General features: G+C 42.9%; 1 protein-coding gene across 1 annotated transcript; it reads right to left on the reverse strand.

Annotated features, from left to right (window-relative positions):
* Window positions 1-1,081: 1,081 nt before the first annotated feature.
* LOC146036713 (olfactomedin-4-like) lies at window positions 1,082-26,821 on the reverse strand. The gene is made up of 4 exons (XM_083160611.1): window positions 26,726-26,821; window positions 26,084-26,296; window positions 13,082-13,232; window positions 1,082-1,692 (listed from the first exon to the last, which is right to left on the reverse strand). Exons 1-4 carry the CDS (start codon window positions 26,819-26,821, stop codon window positions 1,082-1,084), a joined length of 1,071 nt encoding a protein of 356 aa, XP_083016737.1.

Here is a 26,821-nt window from a genome sequence, read left to right on the forward strand (position 1 = left end):
TGATAGTGCCTTTTACAAGGCAGTGATGAGACCACACTTGGAATACTTAAAAAGGACATAAATGAATTGGAACAGGTACAGAGAACGACAGCTAAGGTGGTTAAAGGTCTCAAATCACTAGAATAGAAAGTTAACTAGAATCACTAGAATAGAAGGTTAACCAGGCTGAATATGTTTTCACTGAAGAAACTGAGGTTGAGAGGTGATATGATTAGTATGCTCAAATACAGGATTGGGTATCATATGAATCTGGAACATGATTTGTTCACTAACAGGCCTATACTTAGGACACGTGGGCAAGTACTGAGGCTGTAGGAAAAGAAATTCCGTATTGAATTAAGAAGCGGATTCTTCACCATTAGAGCAGTAAAATTCTGGAACTCATTGCCGGTGGGGGTGGTTACAGCAACTACTGTTAATAAATTTAAATCTAAACTGGATGCATTTTTGGCCACTAAGGGAATCCTATAGATATGAATTACTCAAGTCAGTAGTTACAGGTCAAATAGCTTGAACTCGATGGACTGATCTTTTATATCTGATATATGTAATTTCATTTTTCCCTTGGCTTGAATTTGTCTTTACCTACTCATAAAGCATGCCCTTGTCATTTGTCAAAATGAATCCATTTGAAACCTGTTGAAAAAGAAATGTTTTACTTTCCATAAAGGCAAAACACTCTCAGATGTGAAGATCACTTTATTCAAGTTTAGTTTTTTCTTGTATCCTTTAACAATGTTGTAATAACATAACTGAAATAGAGTGGTTTGGCTACTCTTATATGTATTCAATTCAGAACATTTAAGTTGTGCAAATTTGAATGTTTACTGTGATACTACAAGACTTTTTATATGAGAATTAAATGTGTAGCAATTCTAAAAGTCATTAAAAAACAAAATACTTAAGAGAGGGACTTAAAATAGAGATTATAGGTGACCAGGTACCCATCATTGTATACATAGAGCTTGTGGTCATTGGGATTGTAGGACATGCTCTGAATCTTCTCCATCGCCTTGTCAAATGGGATACTCACATAGCTTTCCTTACTGGTGGTGGTGTCATACATATAAAAGATCTCTTCTCACTTCGTGTTGAGAGCACGAGTGCCATACATGACCCCACAAACCATGAATGCGTTAGAAAGGCTAGGCTTGTACATTGAGGTGTTCCACGTGTTTATCAGCTCAAGAGAGGTGTCATCCAGTTTCCCAATTTGTATATCTCCATCTCTATCCTCTGTGGAGTAAATGACCCAAGTTCCATATTCATCCCCGGCCATGTCTATATCTTGGAATTGAGAAGATGAATAGGAGAATCTGTTGTTGTATGCCGCATTTGGCAGGGTCTTGCGATCTATCGTGTTATTGGTCATGTCGAGCTTACAGATATTGCCACTCTGGTAGCAGTTATAGTATAAGGAGTTGTTATACATTATCATCCCAGCACCATTACCATTTCCAAAGACTGGTCTGTCTTTGGCATTCTTGTTCACCACAAGGTCATTATAGGTAGGATATGTCCGTACAGTATAGAAGTAAGTTGAGCCATCAAGAGGGACCTGCCAATACAGTTCATCAGACCCCAAAAGTGAGTCCTTTCCCCATCCACCAGCAGGAAAGCCAGTTCCTCTCCAGTTGAGTTGGAATACTTGGGGTTTACTAATATTCACAATTCCAGCATGTTCACATGAACCTGAGGAGAACAGTTATGGAACATTAGTAGCGGTTACATTTACCTACCATAAGAGGAACGCTCCAGATGCACCCTTTATAATTCCTTGTTCCATAACTTGTTGAGCATGCTTTGTATTCATAGGCAAGCACATGAGCCAATATGGCGCTCTGGGATTATCCCCTTCCTCCGCAATATGGACTATTACCCTTTCCTCCACAACATGGACTGCTTACCCCGGGGGCCCAGCAATATGTATCAATATGTGTTGTATTTTTTTATTTCTTTATCTATTTAAGTTAAAACATTGAAATAAGTTTACTCGACTATACATTCAAACTAAAGAAACTAGCAACCAATTTACAACCAATTTTAAACAATGTTAATGGTATCCAAATTTAACTGTACTGTTATGATTAAATATTCATGGAGAAAATTAGGTCAATATTTTACAAAAGGTCGACAGGTAAATGGTCAACGGTGCTTACGCTCAATAGGTAGAAAAGACTGACATATTGAAAAGGTCAACATGACAGTGGTCGAAAGACAAAATATATTTTGCTTGATTTACTGTCCAGGTGGACATCTATTGGGAGTAATGACTAGTGATGAGAATAGCGAGCCACATTGTCTGAAATGTGGCGAGTGAACGAGCCCTTATGGGTAAACATTTGTAACAATCTGTTTAGGGTGCCAGGACCTGGGAGGTGCTACCGAGTTGGTCTATCGTAAAATGAAGCATGTTTATAAGGAAGACATCCTTGACGTACTTAGAACAGGTATCAGCTGAGGAACTTCTAAGATGTTGCCTCCACACTTTCAATTGAGGGGCTGGAAAGTGGGTATGGGCGGTAGTGTGGGGTTGAGGAGGAGGCAGTAGCATGAAGTTTTATCTTAGTTGCCCCCCTCCCAGATCCTGGCGCCCTAGGAGCTGCCTAACGATAGTTCTAGCTCATGGCACATCTCAAACTCTTAAAACCCTGTAACTCCATAACTTTTGATGGACAGGAGTGTCTAGTACAAGACATTGAAGTAAATATATATTTTATTACTAGCTGATAGCATTGAGTTTCTTAAATCATAATAAGTTCCGATTGGATGTGGGCATTCAGTGAAGGTAAGGAGAGATGTCAATAGCTAATAATAGCTATTATTATTAATTAATTATTGCTGAATCACAAGAGAGTGGTGAGAAGATCTAATCTTGTTCACAAAGAATAGGGGCTGCATTATGTCCCGGTCCCTGATGTTCGGGGTCTGCATATGCGCATACGCAAACCCCAGTAGCGAACGGTTTCAGCGATTTTCACACTTGCCAAGCCATTTGCTCCAGGAAGGGAGGGCCGGGGGCAGGCAGAGAGCAGCAGTCTAGTCAGTCTAGATTGGCTTTTATTAACATAAGAGAGAAAAAATACATTTATGCTTAAGGGCGATACCCTGGGAAGGAGCCGCAAGTGTAAACACACTTGCGGCTCCTCCAGTACATCTTGGTGTCGGGTCATGCATTGTATTATTTTAACCCCCTAGGTACCTACATGGAATAAAGGAATCCATAATGATTGGCTGCTAGGTGGCAGAACAGGATGTAAACACACATTCCCCAGTCAGTGCATGGTATCGCATACTTTGTTTTTTTATTTTGCCAAGTCCCTGTATGCCTACTTGGATAGAAGAGGACGCAATCTACACCAGAGGACCCTGTAAGTATGGATACCTTCCATAGGTACCCACATTGGATTTCTTCAGGTCCAGTGGACAGAGTATAGCTACTTACGTGTCAATGTACTTAAGTATTTGTATGGATGGGCTCTGGGTGTAAAAAAGTTGTACTTTACTGATGTTTTTGTGTTTTTATTTTACTATTTATATTGTTGTGGAACTACAAGTTCCAGTGGGCACTTTAATGCCTCACATGCTGGGAATTGTGGTTCCCCAAGTCCTTGCATGCATGGGAGGCTTTCTGGGACTCATAGTTCCACAGCAATACATAATAGTTGTTCTATTTTTCACCATTTATCAGCCCAATGCCCACCACCTAAGGGGCATCGAGGACAGCCCCGGGTTTCAGCCAGTAAATTCTGGAGGTGGGCGACCCCTTCATTGGGGGGTCTCCACTTAACCAGGATCCCTGCCCATGCTGACCGGTCAGGGGCTACATTTTTTGGCCGGGGAAACTTGTATAAAAAGTCTCCCCCAGCTGTGGCATTACCCTGCTGGCTGGTTGGGCCTGGTGCTGTTTATTGAAAAAATCCTGGGGACCCCTAGTTAGTTTTTTTTTTTTACAAAAGTCGGAAAATCGCATCTCATTAATTCTTGCCCAAAATGTTACAACAAAAGAAAAACGATGCTTGAAAATTCTAGGTTTAGAACAGGTTAGAACAAAGAAAGAGGGGGAGGTTGTTTCAAAATCTTATGCCAACAAGAGGTTTTCTGGATGTACAAAATTAACTCTAAAATGACTCAGTGGAACTGAATGTTTGTCTATAATCATACCTCTGCTCTACTTTAAGGAGCTTACAAAAAAGTTAACAAGTTATGATGACTATAGTATAGCTTAACTTCATTTGCCTTCAGTTAGAAATTTACTCCCGGGGGCGTGGCTTGGCAGCCATTATGGACAGCAGCATAGACAGGTGCCCCCCCCCCCCCCCTGAATCCTCATTATAGTATTTACAGTGGCTTATAGACCCGAGTTGTCTCACTGATTGCTCCCTAAGTTCTATTTTCCACATTAAGTTTGCTTGTGCCCAAGCGGCCTTAGTAACTTGATTTTTGTTTTGTAGATAACATTTTTCAAGTAAACAATTTTATTTTCCAACTCCTGTATTTTTACCCTAGCATTCTTTTTAATTTGGGCAATTCTCTTGATTAGTGATCCTCTAATAGTCGCCTTTCCCGCATCCCACACCACTGCCTGTGATGCAGACCCATTATTATTGCTGAAATATTCTTCAAACTTATCTTTTACAGCCTCAGTTTGGGTAATACAATGCAAGCCCCCCTTTCCCAGCCCCCCACCCCCTCTCTGTATACCTTTCAAAAAAAAAGGATACCTCTTCACCATTCCCCCCTACCTTACATTCACCTTTTCCTCATACACACATACACCCTACCTTCCCACTTGACTCTATCACACCCTCTTCTTCCCTTTTTCTTATAAAGCAATATTGGGAAATTCTTCCCTGTGATCACCTTTGCAGTGGGCTCTCTGACATGTGCATCTCTATATTTCTACTACGTGGCCTGTTAATATATTTATACCTCCCCAACCCCCCACAAACCCCCCCGCCCAACACTTCCCGCCCAACCCCCCTTTTACCAGCGCTTCATCCCCCAGGGGTACAAAGAAAAAAAGAAAAAAAAAGAACAACAAAACAAAATAACAAAAAAAAATATCACATCCTCTTTTTTTTTCATATAATTCATTAGATTTTTAATTAAAATTATATTAAGACGAAAAGAATAGTAAAGAAGTGGAATGGAAAGGAAAGGGGAACCAACCCGGCTGATGCTTGAGAGAAGAGGAAAAGAAGGGGGGAAAAGAATAAAAAAATTAATAAATAAAGAAATTATATATATTCGTATATATTATATTAATGAAATGCTTGAGGAATGTTGAAATATGAACTCCATGGGTTCCAGACTCTAATAAATTTAGCAGAAGAACCATTTAAAATGCTAGTTATATACTCCATTGAATAAATATGCCATATGTTATTAATTATCTCATTCAAAGTTGGCAATTCTGATGATTTCCAATGACTAGCAATACAAGTTCTAGTCGCGAGAACTATATGCATGAATAATTTGTTCTGAGCATGACTGGCCTCTGGGATGTTCATGGAAAGGAGAAAACATCCAGCTTTCAAGGGTACCTGAATTCCTAAAATTGAGCTAGTTAACACGTTAATTTCTTTCCAAAGTGCAATTAAAACTGGACAATCCCACCATATATGAATAAATGTGCCCTCCATACAATTACATCTCTAACAAATAGAGGAAAATTCTGAATTCATTTTATTAAGTTTAACTGGGACATAGTACCATCTGTATAATAATTTGTATGCATTTTCTTTTAGTTTTACACATATTGAGCTAGAAGAAACATTTTTGTAAATTTCTGACCATTCTTCATCGTCTAAAGGCTCTCCCAGGTCTTTTTCCCATGCCAAATCATGTAAATCTCTTATATTTGAACCTTGTTTTAATAATAAAAGATATAATGTTGAAATAAGACCCTTAGTGTTTGTTCTGCAATAAACTAAATTTTCAATTGGAGTCATGTTTCTAGCAGTGATTTGATGTTTTGTCGATAAATGAAAGTATCTTATCTGGAGATATTGAAAACCTTTTTTATGAGGAATTGAATGTAGAGTTTAAATATCTGCAAAAGTTGGAAAAATAGTATTTTTGGAAATATCATTAAGAAATCGAATTCCACTCTTCCACCAGTACTCATAAGATTTTGTCTTAATTCCTGGTTGGAAGCTGGGATTGTCAAATAATGGAATCAATGGACTAGGCAGAGGAGCAATGTTGTATTGTCTATTACATATATCCCATATATCTAAACTAAAATAAATTATCGGATGATTTTTAAAAGTTTTTGGTCGTGTTTTTTTTGGCAACCATAACAATGAAGAAATAGAGTGCAGGTTTAGAACGTTAGATTCGATTTCAACCCAAACTCTTTCTATTTTCGGTCTGTTCCAAAGGATGCATTGTGACAATTTTGCTGCCAAATAATATGATCTAACGTTAGGGACCCCTAGGCCACCCTCTGGTGGACGCTTCTGAAGTATTGAATAATTTACTCTCGGTTTTTTCATAGACCAGATAAAATTCATAATGTTGCATTGCAAAAATTTAAAAACGCACGTCGGAACCCTTACTGGTAAAGTTTGAAAATAATAATTAATCTATCACATCCTCTTATTTATGTCTCACAGTCTTCAGACTTATTGTGTTATAATGCCACTTTTTACTTATTAGCAACTGTGACTATTTTTTCCTTGTCTTCTTCTGTAAGTTGATCCATACAGATGCTTCTTCTGCCGATGCAAAAAATTTTGTTTCTCCGTCCATTATAATTCTCAGTTTCGCTGGAAACATGATTGAATACTGGACCCCAAGCTCTCTCAACCTCTTCTTAATGTTAATATACTTCAGCCGCTCCTTTTGAACCTCTCTGGAGTAATCAGGGAATATCATAATTTTAACTCCATTGATTTCCATCTGGGTTTTGGTTCGGGCAGTTCTTAAAATAATGTCACGGTCCCTAAAGTTCATGACTTTTGCAATAAGCAACCTTGCTGGTGCACCTGGTGGTAGGGGCCTTCCTGGGATCCTGTGCGCTCTCTCAATGCAGAACTGGGGGGATAACACTTCCCTCCCCAGTTGTGCTATTAACCACTTTTCTAGCCAAATCTCAGGGGTGTCACCCTCTGTTTTCTCCGGTACTCCTACCAATTTGATGTTATTACGGCGTAGACGCCCCTCCATTTCGGACATTTGGGATTGAATCCCCGCCATAGACCCTTTTAGCTGATTAATTTGGGCTGTTGATGAGGCTTGTATATCTTCTAAATTAGAGATCCTTACTTCAGTCTCATCTACCCTTGTTTAACAGTGTGCAGCTCCTGTCTCAGCAAGGCTATCTCAGCTTGTGTCTTTTCAATTCCCCCCCCCCCCCCCCCCAGTCTGTGCTCACAGCCGTTTATTGCCTCTAGTAACTGCTGCAGTGTTGCCTCTGCTGCAGGTTCTGACACTGTGGAGTTTGACAATGCAGCTTCCTGGGGGGATAGGGACTGCCGGGATTCCCCAATAACTGATTTCTCTTTGGGGTTACTTCTAGCAAACCGCTCTAATTTTGCCGCAGCTGCTGTTTGTCCCGTTTTCCCCATTTTCCAAACACTCAGGACACAGGAAGAAAAAAAAGAATGTCAGTACTTACAGTCCTGGTTGAGTTTACTCAGGGTCCAGCACTCTGCCAGAGTCCTCACACTGCACAAACTTCAGTGCTGGGTTTTGTATCCACCAAAACTGGCTCACATCAGGTGCACACTGCTTTCAGATTAATCAAAGTAATCTCCCCTCCGGCACGCTGAGCTGCGCTCCCACTCACTTGTGTGCTGGCTGCCGTTTCCAGCCTGGAGCAGTCTTCTAGTCCCTCCAGCTCAGGTCCAGGGGAGCGGTGTCTGTGGCTGCAGCTGCTTGCAGCTTCCTCCTGCTGAGCGCAGAGGGGTTGCTGGCTGAGGCAATCCCCAACTCCGTGGGGTCCCGTCATGCTGGCTGGTCTCTGTGTCAGAGCGCACACTTCCACTCGTCCCGCTCTGACGTTCAGTTACAGCGGCTGGATGTGGCTATTAGGGGTCCCTTCTTTACACCGCTACAAACAGCGGTCAGCATTTCACAGGGTCGGGCAGGTTATGCGGGGCGAGGCGGACGGACGGGTCTCATCTCTGGGCGTCCACGCACATCTCCTCCTGACTTCCCAGCATGCCGCACGACAGAGAGCCCGGACTTCCACCCTACGTCTGCCGCGCCGTGATCCCGTCTACCCAAAACCAAATATTGTGTACTTAGTACACCTGAGGGTTGAGACTCCCTTACCTTGAAGTAGAACCCCACCCACCCGACCTAATGGTACAACCAGTCTGGTCCCTGGTATTTACATACTGCACATTGGAACTAAAGGCACAATTAAGGTAAAACCTGAAAATTTGTACATTGTGCTAGTTTTAGGGATGGATTTGGGGCGCGGCTCCCCTTGGGTTGGCGTGGCTGGGTTGCCTTGGGGTGGCACACCATAACATTTAGCACTATTTATTTTTCCACTAATTAAACTTTCTAGTATTTTCACTTAAGTAACACTTTTTAACCCCTAGCTATGGCTCACTAATACCTTATCTATTCACTTGTGTGCTGCCCTGAGCTCGCTGGCTACAGCTGACCTTTTTTGGGGTGCTGCGCCCCAGGTTCAAACTTAGTATTAGGGACCCACCAGAAAATTTGAGGTTACCTTGACGCGGTTGGTGGGTTAGTATTTCTTGGCCAATAAATATTCCAAGAACCTCAATTAATTGCTTTATATGAGATAGCAGAGCTTATTATTATAGAGTGTGCATCAGGCGCCGCATGACTTTCTCTGTAGAACTACAGGTCCCAACGTGATGGCACTTCATGATATATGTATATTATTAGGGTGTGCATTTCAAGATCCCCCCCCCCCATATTGAGCATACTTCTCCCCTAAATGATGTCACTTGATCGGAACAGCTACTACCTCTGAGTGCCCAGAATGTCACTCCTGTGACGCTAATCTATACTATTGTTTTTGGACTTTCCCCATATTCAAACTTTTCGGAACTCCCTACATACATACGCTAACTCTTCATTAAAACTTTCCTTTCAACTCAATGATTCTTGGGCGCTATTCGGATATGCTGCAAACCAATCTTCTATCTCCAAACATGATAAAAAACTTCTTGTAATTCTCTCAGCAGTCAGTAGGAAAGCCATCCTACAGCAGTGGATAACACCCCCTTCTTAGAAATGGTGACCTCTAGATTACTTTTCTTATTTACCATGGACTGGCTGGAGACAGAATCTATGACCTCAGTCCTGTTTAAATGTTGGGACAGGTAAATTCACACCTTGCCCCTTAAGACTAAAACGGCGATCTGAGCATGCTTCCAGTCTACCTCATGGTATAACCTACATTCTCCCAGATAAGACTCCTGTCACACTCTGACTACTTAATTCCATACCACCCTTCCCTCTTCTCTCTTTTTCTTTGTATTATTTGTGTCTCTCTCTTTCTCCACTTTCTCATCTCTTGCTGGATGGCTGGATTGGTCCATGGAAGGGATGATGTTTGGGCGTGGGAACGGGCGGGCATTATATACTGTATTTTGTTTTGTTTTGCTCTTTATCTTTTTCTATATTTTATGTCTTTGTTATATTTTGATGCCTCCTCTAGACACAGATTTTAATTTATTCAAATATTATTGGTTACTAAAGCTGTATTATTATATCTTCTTTTTAATCTTTGTCCTATACCGTACTTTTATTACTTATTATTATTAGGATTTTTATTTTATTACTGTTATTACTTTACTTTCACTCATATCCTGGTTTTTTTTTTTTTTTAAACGCAAAGGATTTTTTTTACAATACGCACAACTATTAATACCTGTATATACAAAATTAAACTATAAGTACTGTCATTTTCTTTTGCAAAGCAATGTAATGGAACAAAATCAGCATCTCCATGTTTTTATGGGGACACCTTCTTTACCGATTATATATATATATTAAACTAAACTGGGGGAACTCCTAGATAAGCTGGAGGGCTCTGCAGTACTTTATATGCCTCCTGTGAAACTTCATTAGCTGCTAACATCACTATTTTCCGCTCGTGGTCCGAACACCTTAAGTCACATGACCAGGTGCGTTCTACGAACCAAAAGTGACACGTGGCATACGTTCCAAATACCTGAAGCACTCGCGATATTGCTGGGGAGAAGTTTTTCTGATTAGACTTCACTTTCTATGTGATTGTTGAAAGAAAAATGTAATAGTTCAATAAATTAGTTGTGCCTCCTATTAACATCTATCTTTATGACAAAAATAGACTTTTATCATTGTATTTCATAAATGGTTGGATCTATTGGATGATTGTTTGCATTGCATTTCCTGTTTTGGGGTATAAATATCCCAGCACAATACCTTTGACAAAGTTGTTGCAATACAATGAAACACGTTAGAATTCAGGAGTCTTATCTGAGGAGCATGCACTGTGTAATTTTATGGTGGATTACCTAAGTAATAATGGGGAATTATAGTCATGAGCTAACTTTATTGTAATCATTGTTTCATCATTATTGATAACAGTCCTCTCTTATTGCATATTTAGGTTATTCTGTGTATTATGTAGCCTTTTTTTCAAATATCTTCTCTTTCTTAATTTTTTCCTCCTTTTGACCCTGGTTTAGCTGTGATGTGATATCAAGTAGCCCACCTAGAAACCTTGTAATCCAGTGGACAACTATGCAATCGATAGCACCTATCCTTGTGTATGAATGCCTATTTCCCTATAAATTGGAAGCTTGCGAGCAGGGCCCTCCTACCTCTGTCTGTTATTACCCATTTTTGTTTTATTTGTGTTTCCAATTGTAATGTGCAACTGAATTATCTGTGGTATATAAGAAACTGTTAATAAAATATTGACTTTATGAAATACATTTAAACCAGATACATTAAAACCGGCACTATCTTTCTTCCTTTAGGTCAACGGTTCCCAACCTTTTTTTCTCTCCTGTACCCCTTGATTAGGCTTTTAACTAATGAGTACCTCCTCCTCTCATAAATCTCCCCACCCATCCCTCCAGTGAGCAGTATGTGTGTCCTTGCATTAAGCCTAGTAGTGGAGGAGTAGTGTGTGGTCCGGAAACAGGTCCCTTTGTGTCTGGTCGCTGGCTGTGTACTGTCTATGGGGTTCCCGCTAACTCCTGTAGGATTAATGCCGCTGCTTCCTCCACCTGTATCAGCACGGAGTAGATGAATGCTACATAGGTGCTGATTTATGTTTTTGCTGGTGGGTACTCAAGCCAAAAATATAGAGGAGTGGCTTCATAGGGAAGGGGTGTGGCCACAAAATAATACCAATTTATATTACGGAACAGAGTTGTCTCCAATATTCAAATTACGGCAACAGAGTTCCACATACATAAATGCCCCCACAGTGCAGGTACATAAATGCCCCCACAGTGCAGGTACATAAATGCCCCCACAGTGCAGGTACTCCGCGGACAGAATACACTCTTCCCGGCATACTGTTTCCCAGGTGGCGGGTCCAGCAATGTGGGTGCTGCAGCCGCAAATTACCAAGTTAATATGGCGGCCCAGCAGCGGGACTCAGGCCCGTGGGTGCTCATCAATTTCCGTGGGTGCTCGGGCCCTTGAGCACCCACAGAATCAGCACCTATGAATGCTGATGTGATAGTCTGCTCCCAATGTTAGAAGCCTGGCCCACCATTTATCCATCTAAGGGAGAGTTTGGTAGCTCCCAGTTGATAACTGGTCTGGCAGAAGCATGAAGAGATGCTGATGATGTTGCAGATGGAAACAGAAGTGACGTAATGGAAGACTTGTTCTACCATTGGGATACCTCCATTACCATTATTATTTTCAAGTACACCTAACCGATCTGCAGTGTACCCCAGGCTGGGAACTGCTGTTTTAGGTGTACACTGTATACCGGAGGTTTTCGAATTCTTAGTTTATGACCCAACACAGGTCATGTTTTCCAGGTCACCTGTAGATTTAAAAAATGTGACAGTTGGTAATACACAGTGCTCCTACCAGGTGATCTGGAAAACTTTACTTGTGTGGGGTCCTGTGGGCCGAGATTCAGAACCATTACTAGAATGTAAGCTCCTCAGAGCAGGGCCCTCTTCCCTACTGTTGTCAAAGCCCTCTTCTCTTCACATTTCACTCACAGCTTTCCCATACTCAAACACTCAGCGACCATCTTCGCCCGCATACATCTCCATCTTTGGCCACTAGCCCCTAGTAGTATGTTGATCATGTCCTCAATACTTATATTTTAGCTGTAATGTGTATTGAATCGTCGTGCTTTTTTTTAATCTGTACTCTATTTTTGCTATTTATTTAATTACTGTAATGTTAAGTTTTGTCCCCCTGTACGGCGCTGCAAAACACTTGTGGCACCATATAAATAAAATAATAATAACCATTTCTCTATATAATGCATTAATTTACTGGATCATTCTCTTCTTCAACCCTGGATAATTTGGTCTAGAGCTAGTTTACACTGATATAAGCTGCAATGCTTTTGGCAATCCGCTCTCATACATGTTGTGACTTATGTGGCAGGGCATATATTACCTGGCTGGGTCATCCCATAATTTCAGTCTTGATATTAACTGAAGCTCACTGTGACGTATTTCACCAGTGTATGTGTATGTCAGGAAAACATCACTGTTGTTCCCCGTACCCTCTTTATTTCCCTGATATAAGACTGTCTGACATACTGTTATTATAGTTTAACATTCTTAGGTGGGTCTAATGATTTGGTCGACAAATACGTTATCAGGGCACGGTGCCTCGCTACTCCCGGCAAACTCTTTTATTCCCCCACCATGCCCTAGTGAATGGTAGGGCATGAAATATCACCTGTTGGCACATGTCAGCTCAAAAAAACAAGTGAAAAACCCCATGTTGACCTTATGACCCTGTTGACCTAATGACCCTGTCGACCTAACCCATATCAACCTTCAGACATGTCAACCTTAATGCATGTCGACCTAGTGGTGTCGACCTAATGCTGTTAGACCTAATGCTTGGTGACCCAGTAACCGTATCCCGACTTAAGTCCTGATCTTACCATACTCCACTGATGAGGGTGCAAATATCATCTCGTTCTGTTTACACTCATCCAGGCGTTTTTGTAAAGAAGCGATGTCCCTTCTGACTGCCAGAACATTGTTCTTATCATATGTCTCTAGCTGAGTCACCACGGTGGATATGTTATTGATCTGTCAAAATAATGAAATACGGACAAATGTAGAACAGGTGCACTGAGTATTACTATTGACTGCCTATAATACAAAATCCTTTCCTTGATAAATATGCATCTGGTGGATGTATTATCTTTACATTTTGTGTAAAATCTACCATACCATGGACCTTATTCTGATCGGTGCGTACTTTCCCGATTTCCTACGGTGCGGTCCGCACGCCACGCTGTACGGTGGCGTGCGGACATCGTCCGTAGAAACGCCCACGGGTCCTCCGCATTCAGACGGACTCACTCTTTAAGAACAGGGCGTGTGTACGGACGACATACAAACCTTGCGTGTGCGGTGGACACGTACAGAATCTTGCACGTTCTTGCAACGTAAGCACGGTCTTACCGCATTAGAACGGACGGGAAGCTGGCCGTACGCACCGATGCAAAGTATTTTCGCTAAATACAACATTTTTTTACTGAGTACACACAGTGATCACATGACCCACTTAGGCAATTAGGCAACCTCATTAAAAAGGGATTGTTATCTATTTCAATCAATTAAATCCTAATATCTACTGAACCACATTCCTACTACATTCATTACACACATTAACCCTTACAGCATGTGAACCTAACATACATCTATATACAGTATTTACATTTTGCTTATTTAAAAGATTTTAAACAAGTTACACATATACTTTCCCATTTTAAATAAACACACAGACAACTTCGAACTGTAATAAACAATTTATTTACAAAACAAAAATTTTAGGTAATGGAAAAAAAAACAAAATTAAAAATCCCCATCCACGAGCTGGTCTAATTCCACCAGCACCTGCCGCAAGTGGCCTCTTATACGTAAGAGGGCCCCACGGAGACCCTCTTGTGCTTGGGCAGGCTCATCTGTGGACAAAATAAAAATGGAAAAATTACTAATGATATTCATGCATACATTTAACATAGTCATACCTCAATTTTAAACATGCACCGTGACAGGTGTGTGTGTATATATATATATATATATATATATATATATATATATATATATATATATATATAGACACATATATAACTATATATATGACACATACATCTATACATACATACATGCATACATACTACATGGGAAGCCTGTTTTTTCCCCTCTACCCTTTACTCTGTAGAACACCTCACAGTCATAGTGCTCCTTCTGAATACAAACCCACCCATGACTAAGCTCTGAGAAGCATGTCACGCGCTGCACCAATCCCAATTCTGCAAACAAAGTTCAGTGTCTGTTATATGATGGAGCGTGGCAGGGGAGTTAGTCAACTCTCAGGAATGCTCAGTACATTTGTGCAATCAAGCATGGCTTGCCTGCTGATGGTCTGCTCCATAAATCATTGTCATAATGCCAGTTCGGTGAAGCTGCAGCACTAACCCACTCCCATGCACTAAATCATTACTAAGACAAAATCAACACACAATTATGGTGCCAAACATACATGCAGACCGCAGGGGGTGCTTAGCTAGAGGAGGGCCCAGGGGCACTGACCACTTGTTACTCCAGTCTAAGCCACGCCTGTCCATACTCCATTTATGCCATACTGAATCTAGTTTTGTCAAATTAATCACCTGTAAACTCTACTCACCTATATGAGGCTACAGATTGTACGCTTGCAGCAGGGACATGTAACCCTTTTTTTTTTTTTTTTTTATTCTTTATTGAAATTTTAGACATATAAAAGACAAACATACATCAATTCATAAATATAGCAAACATCCACGTTCTGGGACAAGTGGGTTCTCCAGTTTTATCCAAGCATAGAAATCAAATACCCCTAGTCCCAGTATTCAATATCTTACAACACATACAATCAGTTTATTACATAAAAACATTTAAAGACAGAACACCCCTAACATACATATATGCCTAGTCTATTTTACTTCCTATCCTCTACCTCTCTATTTTTACTACTTCCACTTCCTCTATCTCTTGCTCACGATGGTTCTTAGTGGAAAGGTACCTCTTTTCTTGTTCTCTTCTCCTCTCTCCTCTATACCCTTGCCCAAACTAGTTATACAGCTGTCACCTAGATTCGCTATATCTCATATGGTATGATGGACTATACCCTAGTACCCCTTCTCTCTTTTGGACATGCCTCCATATATCTGTATTGCCCGTATTGGCCAGCTACTTTTACTTGGTTTCTGGTTAGAAATTTCTAAATGTGTTAATTTAGTGATTATAACATTATATTTTTATATCTTATATTTTGTGGAACTATTTTTATCTTTGTGGAAACAGTGATTCCCCAACAAAAAAAAAAAAACAAAAAAAAAAAATTAAAATATTTAATTTAGGAATAAAAATTAAATAATTCCTCCCTCTAATTATTAGTGTTTTTATTGCTTTATTACTTTATTCTATCGGTCTATCCACCGACTCCAAATTTTAATAAACTTACTCAGTGAGTTCCTATATATATATATACATTTCTCGTGTTGAATTGTGTATTCCACCAGTGCTTTCCAACCTTCAACATCTGGTCCTATATCTGCCAACCAGGTCCTCGCTATCATTACCTTGGCCAGGGCACATACATTGTTTATAAGGGCCTTATCCTCCTTCGTTTGAGACACATCATTGTTGATATTCAGCAAACAGCATCTATCTGTTAAGCACGCTCTATTAATACCTAGCTCCACCAGGGTTTGTATTACTTTTTCCCAAAAAACCCGAATTTTGGGGCATTCCCATATCAGGTGATAGAATGAACCCGGTGATAATTGACACTTTGGACATTCATCAGATGATCTGGCTCCAAACTTCAATAATCTTGTTGTAGTCAAATATGCTCTATGTAGTACAAACATCTGCACCTGCTGTACTCTAATGGAATTTGTAGCACCCGGGACCGCCGCCATTGCCCTCAACCAGTCATCTGATTCTATAGGTCCTATGTCCTTTTCCCATTTCTCACGTGTATCTTGTAATTCTTGTATCACACCCCCTTCCACTGATACTAGCTGATCATAAATAACTGAGATTAATTTGTGTTTTTTATCTGACCTAAGCACCTTTTTGAATGGTGATATCCCAAATATCGGAGGCCCCTCCCTAAAGTGGGCCGCAAGGGAATTTCTCAGTTGGAGGTACCTAAAAAAATGTTTAGTAGGTATCGCAAATGCTGCCTGGATCTGGCTGAATGACTTAAGTACATCCCCCTCGTATACCTGAGACAAGGCCGTCAACCCAAATGGTTCCCAAACTTTCGCCACTTGGAGGAACTCGATCCCCTTCAGGACAATCGGGTCATTTAGGGGATGTTCATCATCAAGCGCGCGAAACCCCATCCACTTATTGGCCTCCCGCCATATTTTAATTGCCTGTACCACGATGGGAGCATCTTTCTTACTTATTTGGCCCCTAACTAATTTCTGCAACGGGGAAATCCCTCTTTCGGACTGGGAGACTAATTTCACTATCCCCCTATTTTTCGCCTCTGGACTAATCCAGTCTTCTAATAACGTCAACTGACTAGCAATGTAGTATAATTTAAAGTTAGGGAGTGCTAACCCCCCTTTATCTCTCTTTTTAGTTAAATATTGTAGTCGTATTTTAGAACGGGAATTATTCCAGATGAACGCTATAAGAATATTATTTATTTTCCTAAAGAAATTATCCGCTACATATTGAGGGGAGTGTTGTAATAAATAAAGAAATTTCGGGAGCGCTATCATCTTTATAAGATTTACTCTTCCCGAGACTGTCAGTGGTAGTTTTGCCCATACCTTAATTTTATTGGCTAGATAGGTCACTAAAGGGTCTAGATTTAATTCCTTATATTCCCCAGGATTTCGTGAGATCCACACTCCCAGATATTTGAAGGTGTGTACCCATTTCAGTGGGGTATCCACTAGGGGGTTTCCTGAGTCCCGTGATTTAATTGCAAAAATGTTGGATTTACTCCAATTCACCCTAAATCCGGAGTGATCCCCAAAACTCCTAATCTCCTCCATTACCAATGGCGCGGCCATACCCCCGTCCGATAAAAAGATTAATAGATCATCCGCATATAGCGCTACGACATCCTCTATGTCGCCCGTCCTGAACCCCTCTATTCCCTGATGGTGCCGTAATATACAAGCTAAAGGCTCAATCGCCAATGCGAATAGAGCTGGTGACAGGGGACACCCCTGCCTAGTCCCTCTATAGAGGGGAAAAGCTTGAGAAACGTGACCATTAACAGCCATTCTAGCACCCGGGTCCGAATATAGCAGTTTTATCCACCCTATGAACCCTGGTCCCATTCCCATTGCACGCATAACCTCCCAGAGGTAATGCCACTCGACCGAGTCAAAAGCCTTGACCGCGTCGAGTGACATCACCACCGGGAGCGGACGCTCGTCCTGTGAGGCCTGTAAATGCACGAAGAGCTTACGCAGATTTACTGCCGTTGATTTGCCCGGCATGAAGCCGGTCTGATCCTCGTGCACTATTTTCCCTATGTATTTATAAAGCCTTGAGGAAAGTACTTTAGCCAGAATTTTTGCTTCGGTAGCTATCAGGGATATTGGCCTATAGGATTCCAATACCATTGGATCTTTTTCAGCTTTTAATATGACCACTATCTTAGCTTCCAACATCGACCGTGGGAGCTTATCTTCGCAATAACTGGCGTTGAATAACTCCAACAGCAAGGGGGCCATAAATTCAGCATATCTCTTATAAATCTCGGCAGGAATACCATCCAGTCCTGGAGCTTTGCCACTAGGTAATGAACTAATCGCCTCTTTGATTTCAATTATGCTAAGGGGGGCTTCCAACTCCTGCATATCCTCCTGCGATAACCTATTCAGGCCTATATTATTTAAGAACTCACCTGTTTCTGCCTGGGTAAACCTTGCCCTAGACTCATATAAATCCATAAAATAATCCCTAAAGGAATTCATAATTTCTTTGGTTTCGCAAACCACCCCACCATTTCTATCTAATATTTTCACTATGGTGTTTGGAGAGCTCTCAGCCCGGGCGATATTTGCTAGAAATTTACCAGACTTCTCGGCCGTTGCATATCTAATCTGTGAGCTATTCATCATCATTTTAGCATTCTCTTCTTTTACACACTCAATCCATTTCTCTTGGGCAGCCAACCAGTTTTTTTTACTTTCTTGATCATTATCAGCGATATATTGTCTCTCCCTAGCTATACTCTCTGCTTCTAGCGCGGTAGCTTTGGCCCTGCCAGCTCTCTTTAGATCCCCAATACTCTTTTTGAGACCACCCCGCATATAAGCCTTGAAGCAATCCCATACTATATCAGCAGTAGCAGTGCCTTTGTTTATTTCCCAATACTCTTTCCACTGGTCCTGAAAGTTAGTATTCTCCTCTAGTTTATCAAGCCATCTTGCGTCAAATTTCCAAAAGAAGTTCTCTCTTCTACGGTCATCTGACAGCTCTATAAAAACCGGGGAGTGGTCAGAGATACCCCTGCTCTTGTAATCTGCTTTTACAATATTGGGCATTAGATCTTTTGATATCAATGCAAAGTCAATTCTAGAGAAGGATTGGAAGGAGGCGGAGTAACATGAAAATTGCACTGCGTCGGGATTTTTCTCCCTCCATGGGTCAACCCACCCAAGGTTTTTGACAAATTCGTCAAGCCCTCTATTATTCCTACGTCCCGCCGATGGCGACTTACTCCACCTATCCATATGGACATCTAAGATATTGTTGTAATCTCCAATACAGATTATCGGGGTATCCGGGGTCAAGGCCGAGCACATTTGCAATAATAGTTCTCATTTGAGCAAGCTAGAGAAGCACATTTGAATACTAGGCATAAAAAGACAAATACATACATCACAAACACATCCCCATCCCTCCCTCCCTCCCTCCACCCTGTATACCTAACCCACCCTGGCATACTTATTACCCTACCCCCAACCACCTCTTCCAGCCCCAGGGCTCTTACTCTTCTAGCTCACCAAAAGGCGACGAGTTCCCTGGACCTTAATAAAAAAAAAATATCAATGTAATTTATTCATTATGCATTACTATTAGACATTTGACTAGTGCCTGGCATCCATTTATCCAGCCAGGCTGCGGCTTCATTTGTTGTTTGAAAAAAGACTGTTCCGTTATCAGTCACTTTTCTTAATTTTGCCGGGTAAACCATGGAGTATTTAACCCCCTTCTCCCGGAGCTTTTTCTTTATTTCCATGAATTTTGCACGCTCTCTCTGGATCTCAATCGCAAAGTCAGGAAAAAGAGACACTCTCATTCCATTGTGCTCCAATGGGCCCTTTAGCCTTGCTAACCGGAGTAGATTATCTCGGTCTTGAAAATGTAGGAATTTAATTACAATCGTGCGCGGCGGGGCACCAGGAGGGGGAGGACGAAATGGCACCCTGTGTGCTCTTTCGATAGAAAAATGATTAGAGAAAGATTCGCCACCCACTTTCTCTTTTATCCATTTCTCCAAATAAAGAATAACTTCTGTTCCCTCTTCCTTTTCAGGAAGGCCAACCAGTCGCACATTGTTCCTTCGCAATCTCCCCTCCATATCAGTGATTTTCGCCTTCACTTCGCGCATTTGCTCTGTTAAATTATTGACTTTCACCAGCAAGACATTATTACTGTCCTCTACATTAGAGACCCGTGTTTCGGCCTCTTTAATCCGTTCTTTGACCTCCTTAATATCATTTTTCATCAGGCCAATATCCTGCTGGATTGAATCAATTTTTTCTGTGAGCCTTTGCTCACTGCCATTTATGGCTTGTAAGAGTTGATTAAGCGTAATGTCTGGGGCCTGTGGGTTTGTACCCTTGGTGGGGGTACTTGGTGGGGAGTGGACTGGGGGGTAGAGGCCGGCGTTTGCCCATTATTAGTGGCCTGTACTCGGGCATATCTTTCGAGGCGGGCCGCTGCAGCTGTATTGCCGGTTTTCCCCATAATTGAGAGTATATTATACAGTCTCTAGGAGGGCGCGAGGAACACAGATACTTGACACTTCCCAATACTCCAGGTTTTCCCTTGAATTTTCTGCCTGGGAAATTGTCACAGTAGAATCACACAATAGAGTCTCTGTTCAGTATTGAAAAAGTGGCTTTTATACTGACTATGGATATACTGCACAGACTCTATCGGAGTGAGAGTAGCTCTGGCATTATTAGGCTTTGTGCCCGGGCAGTTCTCCCATTTGGGTCAGTATTAGATGATATATATACTGGGGATTCTGGGGGGTCTGTAACGAGATAATGAGGGGGACCAGTGTTAATTCCGGATAATAGCAGCACCCCCAGCTCATTCCCTGTTCAACAGACTGTCCAAAGTCACTCATTAAACGTGCTACCATAAGCCACGTCGTCAATATGTGCCCAGGTGCCCAGCAGGCAGCCTCCCCTCTCACCTCCAGATATCCACCAAGGCAGTAAGGCTTCCTCACTCTCTTCAGGGGACCCGCAGCCAGCAGCTCGCAATGAACGCAGCAGGATTCTGCCTGCGCTGTAATGTCGGAACAGCCGCCCTCTGTGGACTGGTAGCCGTCGCTCCGCCGGAGTCTTCCCCCGTCCACCTTGCCCTTCTCGCTCAGTGGGGCTTGGTCCTCTGCTTGTTTTTTTTTTTTTTTTACGTTCACTGCCGGTGTCTGGCAGCGGTTGTGCTGTGCCTTGGCTTTGCACGTGTCCCGCTGAAGCACCGCCGCGGCCGCGTCGCCTTCCTATGACGCGTCACCTGATTCTCAGCCCGCGTCACACACTCCGGAAGCCGCTCCACAGAAGCGCTCCCACTCATCTGCCGGCAAACTCCGGCACCGCTCTCAGCCCACAGCACCCGGCGTAGCTTTAGCAGGGATATAGCGGGGATCGCTCACCAGCGCTGGAGCTCAGGAGCCAGGTAATTTTGTTTGCTTAGTCGGATAGCTGCATAACAACGGATCTTCTGTCCAGGGAGCTCCCTACACTCCCCTCACTCCCGCCTTGCCGTGGCCACGCCCCGGCTCAGCAGCACTTAGGGACATGTAACCCTTACATGAGCACGTCATCCCTTTCTTCCAGGATACAGATTAACTACACTGGTTCATTGACACTTAAAATCGACCTGAAAGCCATCCCCACAACCTGTATCATTAATATGTGTCCTGGATGAAAGGGATGGTTTGCCCACCCTATCTAACCCCTAAGTGTGTCTGTTGCTGCCCAGTTTGTTTTATCACTTTATAGTATTGAAAAACACAATTGAATCACCAGTGCTACATAACAAATAGTAGATGACAAAATGAAAAATTAATCATTATGTATACATACCAATTTCGGCCGCCTGGACGACCTCACAGGCCTCAACCTCCTCCTCTTCCTCTTCCTCAGGGGCCTCCTCTGGTGGCACCTCCTCCTCTGCTGGCAGCGCCTCCACAGCCCACCCCTCCTTCTTCACTTCCTCTGCCTCCTCCTCCGCCATCCCTTCCTCAGGAAGCACCTCCTCGGCCCTTGGTTCTTCAATCTCCTCCTGGGCCACCTCTGCCTCCTCCCGGGCCTGTCTTGCTCGATCCCGTGCTGTTTGGGAAAAAACAAAAAAGTGGCAATTAGGGGTCATTTGTATTAAGCCTTATCAAGCTATAAATGCAAAGGTTCTAAGTACAGATAATTGTACAGGCAAACAGCTCCTTAGTGGCCTTTACAAAACACAGCCTGTAACATGGCAGGTATGCTGTGACATTTGGCCCATTGCAAGCATCACAAACATTAATCCTCCACAATAACATATTTTATGACCATTACAGGGTGTCAAACAGGAAGTAGCACACATATACTGTATGCCATGTTTAACTCATGATCAGGCTAGTGACCTTATTGGCTTAAATAATGTCATGTAAGCAATCAGGTACAAATGGACATTTAATGGATAAACACTCACATCTAGCAATACTGCCCCTGATTTGCTGGAGCAACTCCGGCTGCCGACGCCTCAGGTCGGACCACCGCCGCTCCAGCTGAGCGATGGTCCGCCGCACCTGTGTGCGGGCGTATATGCGCCGGCGGGCCGCCGCATAGGCATTCCTCTTCTGGCGGTTTGTGATAAATGGGCCGGCCCGCCCGCCCCAGCCTGGTCTCCATAACGGAGACCAGTGTCCTCAGCTCCGCAGCTGAAAACGGTGCTGCTCTGCCATAGGCCGCCATCTTAGCAATGGCACAATTCAAGCAATCATGTGCTGTCATTGGTTGATCAGAGTGATATTTGGTATTAACTTTATTGTTCATTTTTACACTAACAGCGTGTATGCGCCAGAACAGACGGCTAACCCATTGCATCGCAAACCCACACTTGCTGTACCTTTGCATAGTTTAGCAGACCATGCCATTACTTACTATCTCATAAACAGACAGTGTAAAATAAGATGGGAACCCATTATATATAATCTATTACATTCACCAAACATGGGTATAAGCAACAGGTGAAATAGTCAGCATCACTTGCCACTTACACCTAACTCAGCAAGGTACTAAACAGCTTTTTTATAGTGAAAGCTATGCATCAGAAACATAGCAAATAGTGCCAGACCTTTTACCAATATTAGGCCATGCTGCCATGTGTACACTTACCTTCTACTGGGCCACACTAGAGATGTTGAATGAAAAGTAGCTAGCATCAAGGCTGAATTTGGAGACCTTTCACATGTGATTTGGATGCTAGCACTGATTACTATTGCCTAAGTGGTGGACTGGATTTACATATGGAATGGGTATTGTCATTTGTACTACATACCAAACAAGTGCTCAGTACAGATGTACATTCACATATACATTTCATGTCTGTCCTCAGTTTTATTTGGGCATTGGTGTTGAAATCTGCCTTTACCTACTAAATCAGACTTACTAAGTTTGCCTGGATTTTTAAAAAAAAATTCCCGCAGCTAGGGGCGTGGCCTATGCGCCGCACGGTTGACGCTGCCATACGGAACGCAGGGTGTCGCTGATGTACGCCAATTACAGAAATAGTATATAAAGGTGTGTTAGAGAAATGCAATGTTGTTGCACACATGTCTGCATCTCAATCTGAGGAAGAGCAGGAGTGGCAGGAACTATTTGCCCGCATGGAGTCCAGCACCAGCTATGTCCCCCTCAGCACAGACCAGCCAGGGGCAGAAGAGCAGCCTGCTGGGCCATCCACATCTGCCCAAGCTGCAGCTGGCCCATCTTCAGCCTCAGCAGAATCATTGGGAACACAGCAGGTGGCTTCCCAACAGAGTAGCCTGCCCAGCACTTCAAGTACAGCGACAGGTGGCCGTGGCCGTGCCAGTGGCCGTGGCAGTGGCCGTGCCAGTGGCAGTGCCAGTGGCAGTGCCAGTGGCCGTGGCCGAAATAGGGCAACAGAGGAACCAACCACCAGAAACATGGCATTCAAAGCGCAGGAGCTGGCCATCCTGGTGCCCCGCGCACGGGATTGGATCGAGTGTCCACAGGACCGGTTGACACACACAAGGAGATGGAAGATTTGGGAGGACATAACGGCGGAGATTAATGCGGTGGCTCCACAAGTTCGTGAGACGGAGCACGTTAAGAAGAGGCAAGTTCATGTGTGTTACATTTGAGCAGTACAAGACCAGTAATGTTTACATTAGATATAAGATGGAGTTGGTCAATGGGCGGTCACGTTGCTTGGAGGCACAGACATGTTTGCCATGTCATTTAATTGATAGTTTTTGGAGGGTGAGTGTGAGTGTATCTTCTAAGGGTTGGTTTTCAAATTTTAGATAATCTAAGTTTGGTGTGATGAGGCACATGTTGTATTATATTGCAGATTGCTATGGGTGCTGCAGCAAACATGAGGAGTGACATGTATTAATATGTAAACTTTGATTGCAGGTGGCACGACTTCAAAACGAACCTCAAGAAGAAATTGACCCAGCGGTGGGAACACAGCCACACCTCTGGGGCTGGCCCCATGCCATCCAAGCTGCAGCTCACCCCCCTGGAGCAGATGGCAGAGTGCTGCATTGCAGTGGAGGAGGTCCGGGGGGTGAGCACCTTGGACAGCGAGGCCCCAGCGGAAGTCATGGCTTCTTTGCTTGAAGGTAATTATTTGACATGCCATAAGTAGGTGGTTCTAATTTTCCATGGAATGTGTGGTAATTCTAATGTTCTCTTTCACCAGCATCCCCACCGCTTGGTCAAGAATCTCTTGAGGAGGTTGAGGAGTCTGTGCCACCTGGCCCCAGTAGCAGGCCCGTGCAGCAGCAGCAGCAGCCACTGACCGCGGCTGAATTGGCCACGTGGGGGCATGTGCTTGGGAATATTCAGCAGCAGGGAGAGTCGGCATCAGAGCGGGTGCGTAGGACTGAGGAGGTCTTGCAGGGTTTGATCACCAGCCAGCAGAGTATCACTGGGAGCCTGCAGGCTATGGCTGTCACCAAGCAATCCATTGCTGCTAGCCTGCAGGTGCTGGCTGATCAAGCCCTGCGGCAAAATGACCTCCTCCTCTGCCATAATGAGCTTATGGTGGAGCTAGTTACCAGCAATAGGGTCCTAATGTCATCCGTCTCTGGTGCATTACCACCATCAGCACTCCCTGCTGCCAGAGGGGGAAGACGATCCACTCCCTCCCCAGCATCTGCTCCACCTGGCCCACCATCTGACCGTGGCCGTGGCCGTGGCCGAAGAGCTGCTGCACGTGGCAAGGAGCCTGCCAGGGGCAAACGTGCTCGCAAATGAACTTGTGTCCGCATTAATCTCCCCCCTTATGTCTTCCCAAATCTTTCATTGAGCTGTGTGTGTCAGCTTCCTGTGTCCAATTCCGTGCCGAGGGTACCCACATTTGCCCTCGCTTCGAATGTCATGTTTGGTTCCCCTGTTGCCCTGTTTCGGCTACCATTACTGTGTGCTGTACTTGAAGTGTTGGTGCTCTACTTTTGTTGTGAAGCCACCTGATGTGTTCCTAATGATTCTGCTGTGGCTATGTATGTCTAGAATACATGGATTTAGTATATATTATTTCATTGTCTTCCTGCTATGCTACCTTTTATTTTGTTGCGATTTCTAATATATTTTATAAGTTCCTTTAATAAATGTGGTTTTTTTTTTCCCCAAATGTGTGGTTTAATTGATACATGTAGAAGTGACATGTGTATTTGTATTATTTATATTAAGTTGGGTTTATTATTTGCAGTGTAAAAGTGTGTGACAAGTGCAGCATATATGTGTGTGCTTAGTAATGTTCCATTTAAGCTGCAATGGGTCCAATTGAAGCAGTGAGAAGCGTGTAATTAACAAGTAATGAGTAAAGTAGGTGATTGTATTGTGTTCAGCTGACATTGGTTGAGGTGCGTCCGTCCTGATTAGGTGTTCCGATTGCCTAGCGCATGAACGAGTGGTGTCCGCAAAGCAATACTTGCTTATGGACACCGCACATTTCTTCCCTTTTTGTTCGCGTGCATTCGGCGTGGTGTCCGAATGCACACCCACCAGAATAAGTGCACTCCCCCGTGTCCGCCCATGTTTCCGCCCAGTTTAGCCCACTTTGAAAGTACGCCGAATGACGCCCATAATACGCCCATATTTCCCGAGTGATTGCGGTGCACATTTCTGTACGGTATTAGTGAGAACGAGTACGGAGACCATGCGCAGACGGCTAAAAAACGCCATCCGAAAGTATACGGAAATGTACGCACCAACCAGAATAATGCCCCATGTGTATTAACAAAACATGTATAAAAAGTTTTCCATTACAATAATTGTACTTATTAATCATATGATGACACCACTTATTGAAAAACAACAATTATCTTCAGACAATTTGGTGGACCTCCTATTTTCAGATACAGTAACTCTTGAAAAAATGTTGACTGAGAAAATGTTTTTAACCCATGTTTTACTGACAGAGTGGGCAACACTTACATCCATATATAGGGCTTCCACTTTCTCATTCGATCCAGTAAAGAATGACTTCAGTTCCATTGCTAAGGATTCCAACTGAACGATCTCAGCCTTCAACAACTCAAAGTCTAGTTCCGTGTAGGAAACACTTCCCTTCTCCATGAGCTTCACCCTCCTTGTCAAGTTTTGTACATTCTGCATGTAAACATCCAGTTGGCTTTGGTAGATCTGTATCTGAAAAATTCCAAATTACCAATATTATATGACTGATATGTAATAGATAAATCTTTTTTTCCTTCGACCATAAATCCTGTGTGCCAAGCCCTATGTTTGGGATAAATATGGATAATCAGAGGACAAGATGCCAGTGATCAGAATACATTCTGCATTCTGATGGTGCAGCCTAGCCTCCCTTCTCAATGCCTAACCCTAACACTCCCTCCCTGCAGCCTAACCTTAACCACCCCCTGCAGTCTAAACCTAAGTCCCCCCACTAGTGCCTAAACCTAATTTCTCCACTCCCTGTGACCTAATGCTATTCTGTCCTGCATATTTATATTAGGGATGCTAGCAGTCGAGATTATGGCGGTGGAATTCTGGCATTGCCCAAAGTAATTTTTTTAATGAATGCCTTTCCAGCTCTTATATTCTTACAGTGCTTACCTTAGTGAGCTCCTGCTGCAGGCTGATACTCAGGTTATAGCTAGATTCCTCCAGAAACTCCATCCGGTCTGCAGGGAAGGTGGAATCCGGCAGCAT

Source organism: Crinia signifera, chromosome 9, assembly GCF_055691185.1.
Source record: "Crinia signifera chromosome 9, ASM5569118v1, whole genome shotgun sequence".
NCBI classification, from domain to species: Eukaryota; Metazoa; Chordata; class Amphibia; order Anura; family Myobatrachidae; genus Crinia; species Crinia signifera.